General features: G+C 46.6%; 1 protein-coding gene across 1 annotated transcript in view; it reads left to right on the top strand.

Moving 5' to 3' along the window:
- Window positions 1–19,469, top strand: part of CDON (cell adhesion associated, oncogene regulated) — a 38,047-nt gene extending 18,578 nt beyond the window's left edge. Inside the window, exons 11-19 of the mRNA XM_075723267.1 lie at window positions 589–795; window positions 1,927–2,108; window positions 3,752–3,857; window positions 7,102–7,224; window positions 8,754–8,981; window positions 10,108–10,382; window positions 12,807–12,886; window positions 18,050–18,306; window positions 19,303–19,469. Coding sequence (XP_075579382.1) covers window positions 589–795; window positions 1,927–2,108; window positions 3,752–3,857; window positions 7,102–7,224; window positions 8,754–8,981; window positions 10,108–10,382; window positions 12,807–12,886; window positions 18,050–18,306; window positions 19,303–19,469 — 1,625 coding nt within the window. The remainder of the gene's footprint in view (window positions 1–588; window positions 796–1,926; window positions 2,109–3,751; window positions 3,858–7,101; window positions 7,225–8,753; window positions 8,982–10,107; window positions 10,383–12,806; window positions 12,887–18,049; window positions 18,307–19,302) is intronic.
- The last annotated feature ends 1,937 nt before the right edge of the window (window positions 19,470–21,406 follow it).

The following is a 21,406-nucleotide window of genomic DNA, read 5'->3' as shown; positions in this document are numbered from 1 at the left end:
TCCTCTCATCGGTGACCGGCTCCGTGTTAACAAATACAAGCTAGTTTACTAAAGCCTTACAGCTCTTGGTCGCCAGAACGGCTATCACCAGATTTACTAACACCACCTCTTTCCGTTCTCTCTGTTCCGCTGCTGTCTGTACCTTCAAGCGAGTTCAGTAAGTACAGCACTCGTTGCATGCTTTCTCTGCTCTTCCTTCTTGCTTCTCTGGCCGTACGGTGCTCGTTAGCGTGGACGGGTTGAAGTCTCATTGGGTCTGGGGGGATGTCAGGGTTTTGAAAACGATAACCACATTTTCCCGGTTCACGTAGTATGTGTTTCTGTTTCCATGTAGAGATGGGTTGGGGCAGTGCCACACCATATCCTTTTTGATGATTATATTGATAAAATAATTGATTCCTCTGTTTTCTGCTCTTCAAGCCTCTTTTCCAGAAGAGTAAGGGGAGTAGTTATTACAGAAGGATTTAAGACTCTCCTTGTTAATACATGAAGTCTAATTTAATCGTCAGCAACTAGTTTAATCGGTCGCTACAGAAAATGAAGTTCCAGCTGACTCTAATCCTCTTGTAACTGAGTTTCTCATTTCAGTTCCAGAAGCTCCCGACCGACCCACGATCTCCACAGCATCAGAATCATCCGTCTACGTCACGTGGATACCACGAGCAAACGGTGGCTCCCCCATTACTGCCTTTAAAGTGGAGTATAAACGTTTGGGTCGAAACAGTGACTGGCTAATTGCAGCTGATAACATTTCTCCTTCCAAGCTGTCTGTGGAAGTTCGTAACTTGGAGCCAGGTATTAAAAACAGTCTGTCCTTCACCTCGGCCGTTGTCACTGTTGTCTTATCGTAGAATCATTGAATCGTTTAGGTTGGAAAAGACCTTTAAGATCATCCAGTCCAACCATTAACCTCACACTGCCAAGTCCACCACTAAACCAGTTAAGGGGAGAGTAGTGATTTCATATTTCCTGGCTTGGTGGCTGGATTATTTTTTAATGAAAGTAAAACTAGGAATCACTAAGGTTGGAAAGGACCTCTAAGATCATCAGTCCAACCGTCAACTCAACACCCCCATGCCCACTAAACCATGTCCCCAAGTGCCACCTCTGCCCATTTTTTGAACCCCTCCAGGGATGGGCACTCCCCCACCTCTCTGGGCAGCCTGTTCCAATGCTTGACCACCCTTTCCGTGAAGAAATTTTTCCTAATATCCAATCTAAATCTAAGTCTTTGCTTAGATGACTGCGCTTCTGCTGAGAGAATACTGTGACTCTTTGGTTGTTCCATTTTAACTCCTGCTTGGATTATCTTGTTTCTGGTCGGTTAGGGGTTTTTTGTGTGTGGAATAGGAGCTCATTACATGAATTCAAGTTGACTTCTGGCTTTCCAAGTGGAAAAAAAAAAAAAAAAAACCAAACCACCATAATTTAATACTTGTTCATGTGGAGAGGAGGGTTGTGTATTATTGCTATTTTTAACTTAATTGTCCTTCTAGTAAGCACTCAGAATGCAAAAAGAGAAAAATGCGTTGATGGAAAAATGTTTGTCCTAATTCCTGGTTTCTCCCAGTGTCCAGCCTGGGGAAAGGGTGCAAGAGTAAGGGAAGGGATGCCGATAGGTGTCCTTTGAAGCATCTTCTTGGCGCCCACCAGTTTGCAGTCCAGGGACCTCCCGAGCTGAGGGAGGCATTTCCATCTCTGTGTGTAATAGCCTTTGGATTTTTCTGGAGTGAATTTCCCTAACAGCTCTTAGAAGTTGTTTATATTTCTGATGTCCACATTAGTCTGTGGCAACGAGTCCTACGTTTTTTCTCATTGCGCGTTGTGCAAAAAGTGCTTCCTAATCTGTTTAGTCTCTCCTTGAACCCTGGTTCTAGTGCTTGTTTTGCTACAACGTGGTCTTTCTTTCACTTTTTCCCTTAAAAGGAGAAATGTATAGGTTCCGTGTGATTGCCGTGAACACTTATGGGGAGAGCCCACGCAGTGCAGCATCTCGCCCTTACCAAGTAGCCGGATTTACCAGCCGCTTTTCCAACCGCCCCATCACAGGACCTCACATTGCTTACACCGAAGCCATCAGCGACACTCAGATCATGTTAAAATGGACGGTAGGTGTAACTGTCTCCTTTTCACAGTTGCATACCAGTTCTTACTGCTTCGGCTCTTAAAAGTCAAGGATTAAGAGCTGGTTGCAGGATAGCGAGTGGTGGTTTCCCCCCGCCTGAGACTCAGAGGTGATCTTTTTCCTAGAAGAGGGCTTGATCATGCTTGTATGGTAGAATCGGGTAACATATTGGGCCGTGTGCCTCTTGAGCCCTTTGCCCCCCATTCCCAAACCCTTTTCTCCTCCTCCTCGGCAGCCCTGTCTGTTGTTGGCTGCCTTTTGCGCTGTCTCCCAGCATCCTTCCAGCTCCCCGGGGATGCCACGCACCGCGTCCTCGGGTTACGCCAGATGTGAGCCCAACTGGCAGCGCCGATGAAAGGCTGCAGCTGCCTTGGTCCACCTGCTTTGGCACAGACATACCGAGAGGCACCAGCGGGCTTAACTCCGTCCAAACCCCTGTTGGTGCCATGAGCTGCGAGCGAGTTGGCTTCCTTTCCTGCAATTCCTGCTGCTTTTGTCAATCCAGGCTGTGACGGCTGGAAGTGGGCGCTGCGTTTAAAGCCCGCCGTCTTCCCTCGCATCCAGTAGAGGTTTCATGTTAGCGAAACGCTTTCCTTTCCCCTGTTACCTCGTCTCTTGTAAACAAGTACTTTAAAGTCCTTACTGAAACCCACAGAAATGCTTTGCTCTTGTTTTGAAATCTAACCCCCTGGTATACTTTGGAGGATTTAACATGTAGAGTTCCCAGTGTTAGTTTGCTCTGCTAGCTCAGCCTTTAGAGATGTTAAGGATAATAAACTTAAAATAACCTCCAGTTCCTCAGGAGGCTGCATAACTTAAAGTAAAATATTCTTGAGCTGAATTTTAGAGTGACCTTAACTCTTTCCGAAGTAGAAATGGTCTCAACTTCTCCATTTCCATTAATCGCACAAATTTTCAGGTCGTTCATGGTCAAGACCTAATTGACGATTTGGAAAGTGATAGAATCATCGAATCGTTTAGGTTGGAAAAGACCTTGAAGATCATCCAGTCCAACCATTAACCTACACTACCAAGCCCACACTAAACCAATCAAGGGTAGACCAGACTAAACCATGTCCCCAAGTGCCACCTCTGCCCGTTTTTTGAACGCTTCCAGGGATGGGGACTCCACCACCTCTCTGGGCAGCCTGTTCCAATGCTTGACCACCCTTTCCGTGAAGAAATTTTTCCTAATACCCAACCTAAACCTCCCCTGGCGCAGCTTGAGCCCATTTCCTCTTGTTCTAATAGCATCATGTGCGGGAGGAAGCATCAGCCCCAGCCCAGTCTCTTGTCCCCGTGCTACCCTCCTTTTTTCCGTGGTTCACTCCTTTTTTTCAACTGGTCTGAGGAGGTTGGTGGCTGAGCGCTCTCCTGCAGCACTGTGAGAGCCCCCGGCGTTGTGCTCATCTTGGCTGTGTCCGCATATCCACGGCAATTAATAATCTCCTTTTCTGTTGTAGCTTGTGTGCAAATCTCCCCCTACAACTTGCTTGCACAACCTTACCAAAAAAAAAAAGAAAACCCAACATATTTCAAGGTGATAAGATATTCAGTGATGACAACTCCGCAGGACTCAATTAAAATTTTTCTTCTCTAACGCAGTCTTTTAAAATTCTCTCTTAGTACATTACATCAAGCAACAACAACACGCCCATCCAAGGATTTTATATCTACTATCGGCCTACGGACAGCGATAACGATAGTGACTACAAGAGGGATATCGTGGAAGGTACGGTGCAGCGTACGCACGCTTAACAGCACTGCTCGATGGGGAAGAACATCGTGTAACCATGTTGGCTGTGTTTATGTGAAATCTAAACTGCTGTTCCCAAGCGGAGCCTTTACAATATATTTCACAGAAGTAGCTCTCTCGACTACATAATGTCAAGCTCTGCCCACACATGAACTTGTTTCTTCCTTCTGAAGCCTCTTCTACAGGGAAACTTGAGAACTGAGTACTGGGTTTAAGTTTGTCTTGTTATGCTGCTGCAGATCCTTGACGTAGGTCTATGTAAACTGGTTTAGCTTGAAGTGGTGGAGTAAAGAGCAAGCAGCGTAAAGGAGATTTAACCCAGGGTAAGCGCATCTGCGTTACAGACTGTGCCAGTAACTAGCTGGCTTTCGAAACCGTTCAGCCCAGCACGGGTTTTCTACGCTAGGTAGTACCTTGTGTGTAATTGCCCTTCTCTCCTACCTTGCCTAATTACTTATCCTGCTATAAGGAAGCTACTTCTAGCCTCAAGTGCTGTAGTACGCTGCAAAGGCAGGTATGTTTGTGCTTCATTTTGCCTTTTAATCAGGTTATTTTTTTTTTCCCTGCACGTATTAGATCATCATTTTCCTGGAAGAAGTTATTAGATAATGTCTGTATTAGTCCAGAAGTGGAAAACCCTTTTAAAAATATTTTACTTAATGTCCTTATTGCTTGGGCTGAGTAAATGTAGTGATCTCATTCTGTCCCAATGACGTTAATTATTTTTTCCCCTCATTTATTTCAGTTACAAGAGGAATGGGCCTTTATTTTGAAAATTTTCCCCTGCTAGACAATACCCTGCATAGTACTTTGATGCGTGGCATAAGCTTTTGCACGCTATAAAGCTGCTAAAGATCGAGAGTTTCGGCTCAGAGGGTTGCTTTAAAGAAGCTTATGCAGTCTGCACCTTCATCTGCAAATGTGTTTTAGCCTTTGCTAGGCAGAACTTGTGTGTTTATAAATCTTATACACTAAGCAGTTAGTTGTTTAAGTGGGCTCCACTGTGCTGTGAAATTAGCTTGTTTCTGATTTTTTTTTTTTTTTTCCGAGAGTGTGTGTGTGTGTGTGCGTATTGAACTCTTTGTGGCAGTCTGAAACCATTAGCAGCTGCTCTGCTCTGCCAAAGTCTGGAACAGAAACTCATTTGGTGGAAATATTTAAACTTTTCTTTACTGTGCTCCCCTAAATTAGCTTTTTGGGGAGGGCGGGGGGCAGGGGGAGAGAACTATTTTCAATTAAAGCGCGATTGGAAGCATTTGATGTGAAATATGCAGAGAAACATGTGACTTAAGGTAATTTTGCCATAAATCACTTGTTCTTCACTTTTTTCCCCTCTGTTACCTCTGAATTAATCTGGTTTTTTGACAGGGAATTTTATCTTGAAATGACTGCATGAGTTGTGGAAAAAGTGTTGTGATGCCTGTATTAGCTAAGTACTTGCCGTAGGCTTTCCTTACCGTTTCCTGTTAAGTCTTGTCTTTTGAGACATTCAAAACTCTGCAGAAAGCTTGCTTTTTTTTTTTTCCACCCTTATAAATGCCGCTACAGGCAAAATCAGATTTTATTTAAAGAAAGAAAAAAAAAAAAAAAAACCAAGCAAAAACTCGGATGGCTCCCCAGTATCTCTCAGCAGCTTTAAGCAAAAGCAAAGCAAAAAAGCAAAGCAAAATCAACCCTGTCCTGCGTTGATGGTCTGAATTTCTCTGTTTTGAGGGTCCTGGAGATTGAATTTTAAATGTAAATGCAGTCTGATGTCAGTTGTTTAAATGTTTTTCCTTGCTAATGGTGCACGAAGAGGACAGTTAAAGTGCCTGTACTGATTCCAGTTCCACTAATGGTTTGAAGCGGAAACCTAAAACCTGGTGTAGTAATTACCGAAAGGAATGCTTGGGGGTGGGGGCAACGGGAAAACCGAGTATGAATCTTGGGAAAACGTGCCATTTTTTGGGAAAGGCCGGTTCCAGCTTCAGCCAGGGCTTGTCTGCCTTCACTTGGGACGCCCGGCGCGCAAGGGATGGAGCTTGGACGGTGTGCTGCATCCCCTCCCGAACCCCCCGAGCCGAGATGGGGTCCTGCTGCGTACCCCCGGCCCTTTTTCGGCCGGGCAGGGGTGTCTGCACCTGGGCTTGGGTCCCGGAGAAGTTCGAATGGAATCGTGGTGACAGCCTCTGCGAGCCGAGCAGGCTTTATGTTTTTTTATTAATGCTTAAATCAGTAGGTGGTATGACAGTTTCTTAGAAACAGTGGAAACAGTTCAAGGTGGTATTTTCCAAGAGGGATTAAGAGTGCTCAAACAGTTAATTAAACTCCCTAAAAAAAAAAAAAGAAAAAAAAAAGAAAAAAAAAAAGGTCGCTGTTTATTAAAATTTGTCACGAGCCTGTGAAAGTAAAAACTGCGAGTGATTTATACGGAAGGGCTCAGTACTTCAGGAGGGTGTCTAAATGAAATGCTGGCCGGGAGCCAGGGATGACAAAACCATCCTATTAGAGAGGATTGCTTGGCTTGGGATCCGTCTCTGCAGGGGCAGGCAGCGCGAGAGGCGGCCTCGCTCTCTTAATTTTTGTTTCCTCGTATGTTTAATAAACCGCCTGTTCAATTATTTGCGGTTTCGGCTTAAGTCGGAGCGACACAGATGTATCCTTCCTGCGACAAACGAGCGGCTCTCGGTTGGTACCTCGCGTCCCTAGGGATGCTGCGGGATTGCAGGCTGGGAGAGGGCCTTATCACCGTGAAGTTTGTCCCCTGTCCCGAGTTCAGTATTTTCTGGGCCAGTTTTTCCTTGTTATTTGCCCTGCGTATTGTAAATAGCGAGCGTAACCCATCCTAAATCCACCCCTTCAGCAGTTTCATATTTAAGATGCAGAGAACTGCTGTTGATTTTAAATGTACAGATGCTGGAAACTTGGACGTCTGCTTTTTGAGTTTAGCGACTTCTGGTTTTTGTAGAGAAGGATATTTTTTTAAAAAATCAGTTGAAAATACTGAGGAAAAACCCCACCTTTATTCATCAAAAGGTTCTTCTAAGAATCTGTTTCGCAAGACAGTGCGAGTCTTACATTTCACATAAGTCCATAAACAGTTAATAAAGATTTTTGGCTAACAGGAAAAGCTGCAATACCCCTGCATTTCATAGAGAAAGACGCTGGAACGTACTCGTACCCAATTCTGGCTCACGCGTGTAAATGAAACGCGGTTGATTTATTTTTTTTCTCCCCGTAGGTACGAAGCAATGGCACCTGATAAATCACCTGCAGCCAGAAACATCTTATGACATTAAAATGCAGTGCTATAACGAAGGTGGTGAAAGCGAGTACAGCAACGTGATGATCTGCGAAACCAAAGGTGAGCGCCGAAATAGCACGCGCCTGCGAGCCCCTGCGAAGGTGGCGTTTTGTGGCACCAAATAGCCGCTGGTGGGGGGGGTGGGGTTGGTTGGGTTTTTTTTTTCTTTTCTTTTGCAGCGCGAAAGTCAGCTGTGATGAAGACTGTAATTTTCTGGAATGTTTTGGAAGATTGTTTTGTCTTCCGAAGCTGGGATTGTTTTGAACATATGGAATCTGATATGTTGCACTCCCGAGAAAGGCTCTTAGCAAAGCTCTGCAGCTTTGCCTGGCCTAAGAGATAGTATTGTTGTTCTGGGTTGGGTGGGTTTTTTTTTTTTTTTTTTTTTGCTGTGCTGATAGCCTCTCCTTTGGAGACAACCATGCTCTTGAAGATGACAGAATTGATTTGTACGTCTGTTTTATGTCTTCGGGGCTCTGCGACATGTTGTATAAGTGCAGACCACAGCAATTGATGGTTATGTTGGCTGCCTTCATCACTAATCCTGCATGCCTCTGGCACAAAGTTTGTACTGTTCTCTGGAAGTGTCAGATATGGCAGTCACATTTATTTTGCAAAGAATTCCTGTCTCCTTTAATCTCTAAAACCAAGTAAGGCTGTAAAGGGAAAATGCAGACAGCAAACTTCAAATGCAGTGCTGTGAAAAAATGTTTAAAAAAACCCCACCAAACCCAAGGAAAAAAGCCCTCTAGGAGCAGAAGCATCAAAATTTAGCTGTCTGCAAAGCCTTTGAAAGAAGGGCTAGGAGCTGCAGGGCTTCAAGGCTGCGTGCACTGTTGGTCTTCCTCCTGCAAGGAATATAACTTTCTTCCCTAATTTTAAAACAGGCAAGATGTAATCTGTCATTCATACTGACTCTTCCATTAAAATGCATCTCCTCCGGCCTTACGGGGATGATCCAGCTTCTCACAAACCTGCATGGAGGTGCCTGTGTGTCTCTGACCAGCTTCACTCCTAAGCCAGGCACCTCTGCTAGGTGTTTAGTGTCAAATGAAATGAATCTGAGCTGCGGTACGGAAAACTAACGTAAACGTAATTCCTGGGTGAAACTAGCATCTCGTTTTCAGTGATTTTTCTGATCAGCTCTCAGTATCTTCAATGGGATGGCTCTGAAAACGGGGTTAGCAGGGTTCACATCAGATAAAAGTAGGTCGCCTGGCAGTGGTGAGGCGATAGAAATGCATGTTGTGGTTTTTCCTGACCTCAGAAGTGGAAAGATTTGCGCTCTTCTGAGTTGGGAGTTAGCGCAGCTCTAGCCGTGCGGACGTCGAGTCGCTCGTTCGAGTTTCAAGTGACCTCAATGAGAGGGTTAGCAAGCTGGATAATAACCATTTTCCGAGGCAAATAGTTATTACCCAATAGTAGTTGGCCTTCTCCTTATAGGTTTTAATATTGACTTGGAAGCTTTCTTTTTGAGGCGTTCGGATTCTAACCCAGCAGTAAGTATGTTTGCATTTCACAAGGAAAAAAACACATTTAGAAAACGCATTCAGTGAACGTACCCGTCCTTGTCTCTTTGTTTCCTCCAGTGAAACGCATGCCGGGAGCATCCGAATATCCAGTGAAGGACCTGAGTACACCACCAAATCCCCCCGACCGGGTTGGGGGAAGCGGGGCTGGACCTTCAAACGGCCCCGTTCGGAGCAGTGACATGCTGTACTTGATCGTGGGCTGCGTCCTTGGGGTGATGGTCCTTATTCTCATCGTCTTCATTGCCATGTGCCTGTGGAAGAACCGTCAGCAAAACGCCATGCAGAGTGAGTGATTTCTGCTTTCCTTTCATGATGAAAATATTATCGGGGTAAAATCAGCAGCATTCATATTACGTTTTACGAATGGGAAGCCGCTTCCTATTATAAGCCAACTGGCATTTATTTAGAGACTTGTGCTTTTCTAGGTGTGGCTTAGGTGAAGATGCGTGAGATTTTTTTGTTTGGGTTTGGTTTGGGGTTTTTTGGTTTTTTTGAGAGTGTCTCCATTTCTTTGCACTGATGCTCGCTGCCCTGCTGCATTGCTGCACAGTTGTGCTGCAGTTTCACCCAAAGAGCGGTTTGTGAAGTTCCTGGGCAAAGTTTCTGCAGCTTACGTTTAACTTCAAGCACCTACATAGGTTTCTGCTGATTGCAGTGGCAAAACTTGTGCGTAGTCGTAAGTACTTGTTAAAATGCGGAGACTTAAACCCCGGCTCTCCCCCTTTCTTGTGTGTATCTGGAAAGAAAAAGAACTTGCAGCACTTGGAGGACAAGTCCCTTGCTACCTCTCAGTCCCTTCACAGTAAAATGGAGTTCAACGTCCAAGTCTTTCAGAGAGGTGTGAATAAGGAGAACCTGCCAGTTTGCAAGTAGGAGCCTGGAGCAGACACGTTGGGGCTTAAGCACGCTTTGCAGGGGGCTCTGCACCCACCAAACGATTCTGTGCCAGCAGAATCCCTTCAGTCGTCTTTTCTGCTCCTAATGCATAAAGCAGCCTTGCTCTTTCCACAGCCTGGGGTTATTTTTAAATGTCCTTACTCTCTGACAAAGAGAAATGAAACAAAACTTCTTGCAAGATAAGATAGTGTCTTCAACTGCGGCCCAGAGACGTTTTCTGGAAGCAGTTCGCAGAGATAGCAGAGGGCCTATTGATGACACAAATGGCCTGTTTTTAGGACGCCTTTCGTAGTGACTGGCGTCAGCTGAGTCCTTTCAGACCAACGTTCCTGGTCCGTTCTCCAGGATGTGGCTGTTTTCCACTTCTACATTTGTACACTAAGCACTTAGATATTACGGTTCATTTACACAAGCTGTAGAAAGAGAAACTCAAGTTTCTTTTGTTTCTTAGAGACGCTCGCTTGAGTCCTCATTTGGCAATAAATGACGTTTTCGGTAATAACGTCTTTTGCAGAATATGACCCTCCTGGCTATCTCTATCAAGGGGCGGATATCAATGGGCAAATGATTGAGTACACGACCTTACCCGGCACAAGCCGAGTCAACGGCAGCATCCACGGAAACTTCATAAGCAACGGCAGCCTCGGCAACAGCTGCCCGCACGTCCACCATAAAGTTGCTAACGGAGTTAATGGGATGATGAATGGAGGAGCTGGTCTGTACCCAGGGCACAGCAACTCCCTGTCCAGGACGCACGTGGACTACGAACATTCCCACCATCTTGTGAACGTAAGCTCTTACACCGGGTGGAAGGCTCGGGCTAGACCTTGGGATTTACTTGGAGGCTGTAGAAGCAGACTGGATTCGGGTGGGGGAAATACTCATCCATTGATAACAGCCAGTTCCACTAAATTACTTATCCCAGAGGAAGCAACTGGGCTGATATTTGTGATACAAACATCATGGTTTTCATTTGAGAATATCAGATGACAGCAAGAATTCCACTTACTCTGGGAAATCTGCCTCTACCCTCCTCCTAACAGCATGTTAGCTCTGAGAATGCTTCAGTGCTGGGCTGAGATACTTTACTTGTACATATGGTATTTCTCAATCTTCAAGTTAAATAGATTTAATTATAGCTGCTTATTCTGCAGCTTTATGGATCACCCGTTTTTCCCCCACCTGTTTCAGATCTGTAACTCTAAGCAATGCTATTAATTATGGCAAAGCACGAATGTAGCAGGAGGTTCCATAAAATAAAATGCCCCATAACATCTTGAAATGCAGCAACCTAATAACGCTGTCTTTTTTTATTTTTTTTTTTTTTTCAGTCCCTTGCTTGTGACTGTTGAGACAGGCTCATTTTTTTTTTCTGTTTTGAAATTTAAAATAAAATTAAAAACGTAATTTCAGTCTGTGATCCAGCCTTTGCATGCTGTGGAAAAATACTTCATTTGCTGAAATGTGTCCCGTTTCCAAGAGAGAATAATGATTTCATTATTGTCTATGGAAACAGATGGCTTGCATTCAAACTTACTAAACTTACTCAAAACTGTGAACATTGCCCAGGAAAACTGAAAGAAAAAGTTCAAAAGTCTGAATAACCCATGCTGTTTCTGGAGGAAAAAAAAATGGGGCTATTGTTTGTGTTAGTAATTGAACACAAGCACTTCATTTTACTGAACAACAAATTAGCACTTGCACAGTAGTTGCCACTTCAGTTCACTCCAGCGTTGAGTCCAGACCAGTTGGTTCTTCACCTGATTCTGTCTTTGGTCCGCTCGTGTAGCAAGAAGTGCTGTTTTTTGGTTGCTTTCAAGAGCAGCTGGGGCCCAAACCCTGTTTTTTTGGACCTGTGCACAACCTCCCAGCAAGTGAAGCTCTCCAAAAGCCTCCAACTGTACAAGCCCTCAGGACGCGAAGGTTTTGCAGTGCTCAAAAGCTCGCCCGTGAGGAAGCTTGGGGGCTTGCATTGGTGTTTTGTCCCTCCTATTTTTTTCTTTTTTTTTTTTTTTTTATTCCTTGGGAGGAAGGCAATATACACATGGTAACACAGGTCTCGGTGCTTGGAGCTCCTCTGCGCCGCGAGATGGGACACGCAACACTGTCTCGCTGGCGATTAGTTGGCCGGGTTGGGCTTTTCCTTTCCCCCCTGCCATGCTGTAGGACGTTTGAGTCACGCAATCTCTTCCCATGTAGAAGGACCGGGACTGGCACGCGGGTGAGGCAGCGCGGAGGAACAGGATGTTCCTATCCTTGTTAGGACTCTCTTTATTGTTTCATTGATTGGGCTAAATGAGGAAGAGAGAAACTGGCCAGGATGGTAATCAAGACTAATTAGGCATTTCCTCAGCGCTCCCTATCGCGCTGAGTGGCCTCAAAAACTTAAGGGTAAGCCCTGGTTTTGCAGAAATAGGGATTGCTAGAGGTTACCCACCACTTGAAACCCCCAAAATCAGGTGAGCTTTCCCAAACTGGCTCCCCTCCTGAAACGCGGCGCGGTAGCCCGGCTCCGCAGCGCCGTTTTCAAGCGGCTCCCGCATCAGTGTCCGCCTAGTCTTTAACAATGAGGTATGTGTTAATCTGGGCATTTTTACTCGCTTGTAATGGCCCCTTCAGCCAAAACTAACAACACAAAATCCCTCTCACCCAGAGTCATTGCTGGCTAAGGAATTACCCCATCTGTAAAAATATGAAATGTTTCAAAAATCAGTGTAGCGGAGTAAACCGATCTAATCGGAGTAATTACAGGAAAGTGGGATGGGTTTATGTTGTGACATCAGCCCTGCAAATTTAATACCCTGTCTCCCCAAATGGGCACAGTTTGCTAACGAACAGCGATTTGCTTTCATGTCTGTCATCGGTGTTAAAAATAAACATATTTACAGTGTGTTTATTAAGTTAAACCTGAGCGTATTAAGCTGAAAACAGACCAGGGAAATTACCACATACTTGTCTAAGCTGCAGTTATTTGCTTTTCTCTGACACACATGCTGGCAAAAACCCCTCCGCCTGACTTTGTATAATGGCTCAGTGTTGCCATGCCACGTTGCGGGGCACGGATCTGAAGATTGATAAGGTGATTAGAGTTTGAAAGCAAAGCCCAAGGGCTTGGGGCACTGGCTGGAGCTGAACTGCCTTCTCGGTGACCATCTCCTATATGTTCAAATAGCAATTTAATTTTTTTTTTTTTTTTAATCCTTCCTGCTGCAGGGCGGTGGGATGTACACAGCAGTGCCGCAGGCTGAGCCCTCAGAGTGCATCAATTGCCGAAATTGTCGGAACAATAACAGGTGAGGTAGAACTCACACGAAGGCAGGACCTTCACGAGCACGGACTTGGTAGTGTAGGTTAATGGTTGGGCTTGGATGACCTTAAAGGGCTTTTCCAACCTCAATAATTCTGTGATTCTAAAAGCCCCGGCTCTGTGCGCTGTGCTAAAGCCGGGGCGTGCAAAAGCAGAGAGCGCGAGTCCCGGCTGAGGGTACGGAGGAGCTCCATCTCGGCGTATGGCCCAAGGAGAGCGGCTGGTGATTCTCTGGGATGGAATAAAGCCAGTTATTAAACCCCCAGAGCTCATTTTGCTCAACATATTCCTGTGATGCTCTCTAGGAAACGAGGCCGGTTGGGCACTGGATGTTGTTTTTTGGGTTGGGTTTTTTTTTATCTTTTTTTTTTTCCTGGATGATGTTTGTTGTGTGCGTGGTGTGATTTTTTTTTTTTTTTAACCTTATTTCCTGTGTTTTCGTCAGTATTGAGATAACAAACTCATTCCATATGGAGTTTGTCAAACAGGATTTAATTGGTCTTCCGTACTTTAGGTTTCCCGTCGTTCTCTTAAGAACACCAACGAGCTGGAGCCACGGCTTTGCTTTCACAGCGCTGGTCTTTATAAAACACGGGATTTGAGGTTCTTCAGGCCTGCAGGAGCGGTTTGGCCAGCCGTTGTTGGTGCAGGATACAGTTTTGCGTGAGAAGGAGGATTCTTGTCTAGAATAAGGGAAAAATCTGTCTTCTGCACTGTAGCTGGGAGCCTGGATTTTTATTAGGTTTTTCACTTTTGAAAGTTTTAAAGAATATCCTTCCAGGCTTCTGACTAAATCTCTGGTTATTTTAATGACTAAAAATAGGACTGAAAGTCAGACGTGCTGGACTGCTCTGACGGCGAGATTCTGGATTTTTTCAATCATACTTTGAATTTTCTGCCTTGTTAAAATTGTCAGCTGCCTTTAGGTGTACATCTGGAGGAGCCGCGGTGAAGTTAGGCTGTTGCTGAAGGCGGAAAGCACGCTCGCTTCATTGTCATGGTTTTACTTTTTAAAATCTAACTTAGAATAGGCTTTAAATTCTTCCTCCTTCTGTAAATATGGAGACGGGCTGCAGAGCTGGGCACGCTTTGTCCGGAGCGGTGTCACGGCTGGTCCCGGGGGAAAGCCGGCTACCGTGTCGTTACAAGGCAATTTTCTGCTTTCAAGGCAAGCTGTGTAACAGCAGTCATCAAGATGTGTGCGACTGGCCGTCATTTAGAACACGCTCTATGCGTTGGGCTGTAATTAAGAGCTTGATTTCCAGTTCTGAGCATATTTCAATTTTTAATCGCTCTTTTCTTAAGAAAGCAGGGAGAAGGGGGTTCCGTCCTCTGCAACTGTACTCTTCCTCCCAGATGGGTCATCAGCAGGGTCTGAACTTTGAATTTTCACATCCCTGTTCTATATTTGACTGCTTGATAGAGAAACAAGTTGTCCTTTACAGCTGCTTACCCCAGCGGGGACCATTAATCCCCGTTTGGCAGGAGAGCTGCGCAGCCGGGACCGCTCTGTTCCCCTCCTGGTGCTGGGGGAGTGGAAGGAGGACATGGGAGAGGGGAACGGGGAGGACCAGGAACGTGCCGAAATATTACACCAGGGGCCAGGGATGTATGGGCTGGGGCGAGGAGGAGGAGAAAGTCAAGTCGGTAGGTTTTGGCAAGTGGACATTTAGGGCTGGAGTCTTCTTCCCCCCATTTTTGTTCAATCTTGTAGCTATTTGGGGAGGTTTAGGTTGGAAATTAGGAAAAATTTTTTCACGGAAAGGGTAGTCAAGCATTGGAACAGGCTGCCCAGAGAGGTGGGGGAGTCCCCATCCCTGGAGGGGTTCAAAAAATGGGCAGAGGTGGCACTTGGGGACATGGTTTAGTGGGCATGAGGGTGTTGGGTTGACGGTTGGACTGATGATCTTAGAGGTCCTTTCCAATCTTAATGATTCCTAGTTTTTGCTTTCATTAAAAATAATCCAGCCACCAAGGCAGGGAACATGAAATTGCTACTCTACCCTTAATTGGTTTAGTGCGGACTTGGCAGTGTAGGTTACTGGTTGGACTGGATGATCTTCAAGGTCTTTTCCAACCTAAACAATTCTACGATTCTGCGATTCTATGATTCTATTTTACGCACGTCAAGGGCTGTCCCCTCCGTCTGGCCTCCTGTTTGCGCACGGAGGACCCGTGCCCCGTCCCCGCCCTCGAATTATCGCACCTTGCGTGCCGAGGGCAGGCGATGCCCTCTGCGGAACGCCCGCGTGACAGGAGGAAGGTAGGTTCAGGTGGAAGCGTCTCCAGCGGGGTGACGGTCTCCAGCTCCTGAGCATTCCGGGTGCACGTGGCCTTGCTCCTGCGCCCCACCTTGGCGCTGCGCCCTCCCAAACGCGCCCGCTTCCCCCCAGCGCCTGCGCTGGTTGCAGGTTTGGGTTGAATCGAGCAGGCGTGCGAATTGCCACCGCGCGCGAACGGATCCGAAAGGTTTTAGCGTATTTTAATAGCTGGCTACCATGGCTGGTTTCAGCAAGAGCCATCTCGGAGCGGGTTTTATTATTACGGCGGTGAAATCCCTCGGTCTTCTGTCTAAATTAGCACTTTATGCTCTCGTAACTGCTCGTGGAGGCTTGCCAGAGGTAGGAGTTGCTGAAACGCGGATACCCGCTTAGCTATTGTGGACAAAGCCGGTAAGACGAATGTGGTTTATGCTTGTTACATTAGGATTGAGAACTGATTTTTTTTCTTTTTTTTTTTTTTTTTTTTCCCTCCTTCTCTGGTGCTTTTGCACTAAAGCTTTCTAGATTCCTGATGGTTGCGGAGGAATTCTTTTTTTTTTTTTTTTTTTTTTTTGAGATCTCTCTTCATTGCAAATTTGCTTTATTCTGATCAGAAATCTGAAATACACATTTCAAATAAACCAGTATGGGCCTGTTTATTCCAGCTCTTTAAATCTAAATGATGCCGGTGCGGGCTTTTAAGTCAGATTATAGTTTAGTAGGATTTTAGCACCGAGAACTGATTAGAAAATGTGTTTTCTGCAGCAGAGATTTTACACCGCTATTCACACACACTCTGCTCTGGATATACCAATGGCTAGTTTCCATCAAAATGTGGTTATTTAAGCTTAAAAAGCTGAACTGCTGTCTTGAAACATCATTCAAGCCCACACAGTAATACAAAGAATACACCGACCTCTGTGTCTTTAAAAAGAAAGCTCCATAAACATGCAAAACCAAACATTTTAAATGGGTTCCTCTAAGAATATCTTTTTTTTTTTTTTTTTAAATAAGTGAGCGCAGTCAAAACCTCTGCGGAGAGAAAGGCAAACTAATAAATGGATTTGTTTGAAGACCAGATGTGTTTCATGTGGATTCTTCAGTGGCTTCTGTGGTATTTTGGTACTTGGAATAATGATTTTGGAGGCAGTTATGGGAGCGGAAGGACAAAATAGGAGAGCGAAGGTTGGTGCTGCTCTGTCCTTGCTGTGTTCGGGAGGGGAGCGGCTCCCGGGGCGATGCCGCAGCCCCATCCCCACCTTGTCCCGTGTTTTTGGCTTTGCGAGCGAAACATCTGCCAGAGGGGAAGCTTGCGCCAGTTCCTCCCCTAGAAAATTTGTGTTATTTGTGGATGTTCTGTTGCTCTTTCAAGTTCTGGCAATACTGGTCCTGGTTTTCAGGGGAAAGCATAAGCTGAGGCTCCAGGTGAGTTTGTAGGACAAATCCCTCCAACGTGATGTTTTTATGCATCGCCGTGACTTTTTTTTTTTTAATGGAATAAAAGTGGTTTATGGGACTTGGGCGGGATCTTACTGTGATTGCCAAGCTTAACGTCTCCCGGTTTTAAATCCATGCGAGTTCGGTACTTTGCTGCGGGCTGAGCTGCTGTCAAAGCAGGCTCTGATGGCTGATACCCTGTCCCTGGTGATACCAAAGTCCATCTTCCCCCCTCTTTCAGCCCTGTAACCATCGGCTCTGCTCGGTTTTGGGCCAGGATCGCTCTAAAGAACCGTGCTGTGCTACCAGATAAGCTAGCACCTGAACAGCCCTAGCCCAGCTATCCATTTTGGTATTTCAAAACGCCAGCAATAACCAGCTACCGACAGCGAGATGCGTTAGGCTTCTCACCATGAGCAGAACGGGCGACGGGTATATTTAAATTTAGCAGGGAAAAAAAAAAAAAATTAATGCTCTGAGTTGTATCCGTATAAGCATATAAAAAAGCCTGTTTAGCCTTCGCGGGAGCGTTTCGGAGTTGTCGCTGGCTCGCGGTGGGTGTGAACGCTCGCCGTCCTTATTCCGATGCTTTTCTTTTATCTGCGGATCCATCTCTGTTCCGCGCCGCGGAACGCGGAGCCTTTTGGGGGGTAGTTTCCCAAAGTTTATGGCAACTGTACAAGTGAACATTTTACTTCTGCGGTAATTATGATTTTGTATAAAACCACACTGAAGTGTGATGATTTTGGGGGGGGGGGGGGGGGGCTTTCTCACATAGGAATTGCGTATATAAATGTTCGCTGAGGCCGCGTTGTTCACGGGGCTCCAAACACTGGAGGCATTTTCCTTGCTGCAGTGGTATGCGTGTCTCTTCAGGTCCAGCTCCTTTTTGTTTAAAGGTTAAATAGCTTGGCTGTAACAATTGATTTAGCAGTTTAACTTCAATTTCACAGCCTTACGCACGTATTACGAGGCCACAATCTGAGTTGCGCAGCAGAGGGAGGGTTTATATTTATAATATTGCATATATTTTTCTAATTTGCGTTCACTCCGATAACGCTTAGTATTTCTTTTCCAAGGTACTTCAGTTTGCTTTTTGGGTTTCAACCTCGAGCTCTTTTTCTTGGCAGTGAAAACCTGTTTTATGGGGCTGCCTTGATGGAGAAATGGACTCGCAAGTCAGGTCATCGGGTCACAATCGATGGGGGAAGCGATCGAGCGCATGTTTCGAATGTTTTCGGCTCTCTGTTGGGACTAAAAAGTGCTCGATCCTTTTCGTAATGTCAGGACTGATCCAAAAATACACGTAAAACTTATTTGGCAAGCTGTCTGACTGTTGTTGCAGTGAATGACACGCGGTAAAGTACTTAAAAAATCGCAGTTTCTCAAGATAAAGTGGTGGAAAGAAGCAGCTCTGAGTAACCCCGCTTTGGCTTACGTCCCGTCTGCAGGTGTTTCACCAAAACCAACGGCACTTTCGGCAGCACCGCGCTACCCGTCGTGCCCATCGTAGCACCTTATCAGCAGGACGGTTTGGAGATGAAACCTCTCAATCACCACGTCATGGTGGCCATGTGCTTGGCCTCCGCCGTCCCGGAGTGCAGCGCCCGGCTGGAGGACGACGGCAAGGAGAAAGCAGAGCAGCCCTCCGCCCAGCATCCCTGCTGTCAGGAAGGCGTGAACCGGCTCTCCGTGGATTACACAGATGGTAAGGCATTCCGGAGAGGGTAGCGCCCGGCTTTGAAGCCGGCAGTAGTCTGTAGGACAGCTGTAGAGGGCTGAATTTATTACGGGGAAGCTAGTAATTAAGCCCACAAAAGACCTGGCTTTTTGAGAAGGACGAAGCGTTCCGCCTTTCCTATCGTGGAGCGCGGGAGCGGCGATGCTCAGGTGCCTGTGGCTGTCGAGCCCTTCGTGATTGATGCCTCTAAAGGGAGCTCATCGAGCGGGCGCGCTCCAGGTAACGAGGCTGTGACTGATTTACGCTGGCTCGCGGTTGCCTGCACCTACGGCACGCCCGCGGTCTCCCGAAACTGCTGAAATGCTACCTCATGGAGTTTTCCCCTAACGAGCAGGCATCCGTGACGGCCTAGAGCTGTCCCGTAGGCAAGAGCAGGCACCGAAATGGAGGTGGGAGTTGGGCTGACCTGATCGGCGTGACCTATTCGGTATCAGTGCCGTCGGCGTGCTCCGATAGAGCCGACGCTCTGAGCTCTTGCCTAATGTTTTGTGCCTGGTACGGTGGGAATGAACCTGAGCTCAAAAAAGCATCACCTGCTTTTATTAATCTGAATTTATTTGGGTTCGTGGGTCCGTTGAGTTGAAAGAGGAGACGATAGAATCATCAAATTGTTTAGGTTGGAAAAGACCTTTAAGATCATCCAGTCCAACCATTAATCTAACATTACCAAGTCCACACTAAACCAATTAAGGGCAGAGTAGCAATTTCATGTTTCCTGGCTTGGTGGCTGGATTATTTATAATGGAAGTAAAACTAGGAATCATTAAGGTTGGACAGGCCCTCTAAGATCATCAGTCCAACCATCAACCCAACACCCTCATGCCCACTAAACCACATCCCCAGGTGCCACCTCTGCCCGGTTTTTGAATATGATGATCTACTTAAAAAAAAAAAACAAAACATCAAAAAACCCAAACCCAACCCAACAACCACCAACCAACCCACCCTGCTCTCGCTTTGCAGGTGACAACTGCGTGCACTCGGAAACGTCGAACCACGTTTTGAGCTGGAGTCCCCTTATTCTGCAGCCTGTTTCGAAGGACTGTAAGGAAAAGCCAGGATGGAATTCATCCGGAGTCACCTTAGACGGTTCTGGGGACCTTCGGCAGCTCCAGCTGCAGGAAACCTGAGGAAGCGACCGTTGTCCCCGCTAAACGCCAGAAACTGCACAGCAGAGTCGCTGAAAGGGAGTGATGGAGGGATGTTAATTATAACAGAGAGAGTCACTATTTATTTTTTTTGTAGTAGTGTCATATGAATGTATCTTGTTTTTAAAAATGGTTGCCTTTTTATATTATTTATGCCTTGAAATTCCTCCCCCCCGCCCCGCCTTCCCCTCGCCCCCAGCCACGCACCGCGAAACTAGCCTGGTTATGTGTATAAAAAAAAAAAAAAAAAAAAAAAAAAAATTGTAATAATATAAAGAACAACGATGGGAAATATGGAGTGTGTTCTCCGTGGCGTATTACCGGCGCGAGAAGCACGTCCGAGGAATCTGGTACAGGGATTTAGCGAAGCGGGTCTGATGCTTGTGACCGACTGCTGCCGCCTCCCCGGCAGCTCGGCGTCGCGGTGCTCGAGCCCTCCTCTCCGTGAACGCCTCCGTCCTCTCTCGGTTTCCCTGGGAAGAACCCGCTGGGTAAATAAGAAAATAAATAACGAAAAGTGAACCTCGGCTGAGTCCGTGTGGCGCGGCTTGAGAAGCAGAGCTCGGCTCGGTGAGGCTTTGTGCCTTTAGGCCTCCAATAACCCGTAACGTTTGCAGAAAAAAATCCAGCGCGGGCGAAAATCCAGCCTGTCTCACCTTCCCGCTTGCAGAAGGCAAGATCCCGTTCGACTGCGCTTTTAACTCCGTGGTCTGAGGGAATGCTGCTGGCTTGGGCGGCCTCTGGAATGGAACGAGTCGCGCTGAAGCAGCTCCCGCCGGCCCCGCACGGCTGCAAGAAACCCGCCTGCCCCTCGGAAACAGCGTGAGGTAGGTGTTGCAATGTAACTGCAGGGTTTGGTTTTTTTTTTTTATTTATTTTTCCTTTTCCAGATTTAATCAGAGTAAATAAACCGGTGCTTGTAAAGCGCTCCCTCCCCGCCCTAAAAAAAACCAAGAGCGCATAACCCCAGAAATGAGGTGCATAAATTACAATTACGGCCGCCCCGAGGCGACCCGCGCACAGCCGCCTTTTCACCGAGCGAGGATTTTTCCAGGCAGCGCCGGCCGCGGGGCTGGCAAGGGAAGGGGGCTGGAGCTGCTGCAAGCCCCTCCGGGGCAAAGCAAGGCACTGCAGGTGCCGCGAGCCGCCTTGCAAGCCGTGGCGTTTTCGGGGAGCGGTTTCTGTCCCAGGAGGAAGCTTTTGCCGTCTCCGTTGTTCGCAGCATCTCTCGGTGGGCTGTTTTAAGTGTTGCAGCAGGTGTGGGGTTTTTTTTCCTTTTATCGTATTATTTATAAATATATTAATTGCTTTTTTTGCCTTTTTTTAGGGTTGTGCGTCCTCCCAGCCACAGCTGCCTAACTCTGAACCTCCCCGCGACCCCTCTGCCGGCACCCTGGACCTCGCACCGCGAAACCCGTGGGCTTCGCCTGCCACCTACCCCGGAGCCGCTGCAAATCCCCGCTCTTCCCTCTTCATTTATCTCCTCTCCTAAACCCGGCCTTCTCCTCTGCTCCTCGCAGCACGGCTTTACCCTCGCTGGATTTTTTTTTTTTTTTTTTTTTTTTTTCCCCTTCGCAAGATCTGCTGCAAGGCTTTCCTCGGTTTCCAGCAGAGCTTGGCAGGCGAGTGGTTGGGTTTTACCTCTGGCTGCTTTGTTTTCCCCAAACGCTGGGATTTTTAACCGCATTTTTAAATGAGCTCGCTTAAATCCGACCCTGCACGTGGTTGTGTTGGGTAGAGACCTTATATTTTCCGAAGAAGCTGTACTGTTCCGCTGGAAATGAGATGTATTTTGAAGTGACGCAGTTTTTGCAGGGTTTGGGCGCTGGGTTTTTATTTTTTGGGGTGATATGATAGAGAGAGTGATGCTGCTTTATGGCAGGAGTGGGGATTGATACTCCGTGGGCGCTGAACTGAGG

Source organism: Pelecanus crispus, chromosome 19 (assembly GCF_030463565.1).
Source record: "Pelecanus crispus isolate bPelCri1 chromosome 19, bPelCri1.pri, whole genome shotgun sequence".
NCBI lineage: Eukaryota > Metazoa > Chordata > Aves > Pelecaniformes > Pelecanidae > Pelecanus > Pelecanus crispus.
This window is presented reverse-complemented; position numbering and strand designations above follow the sequence as displayed.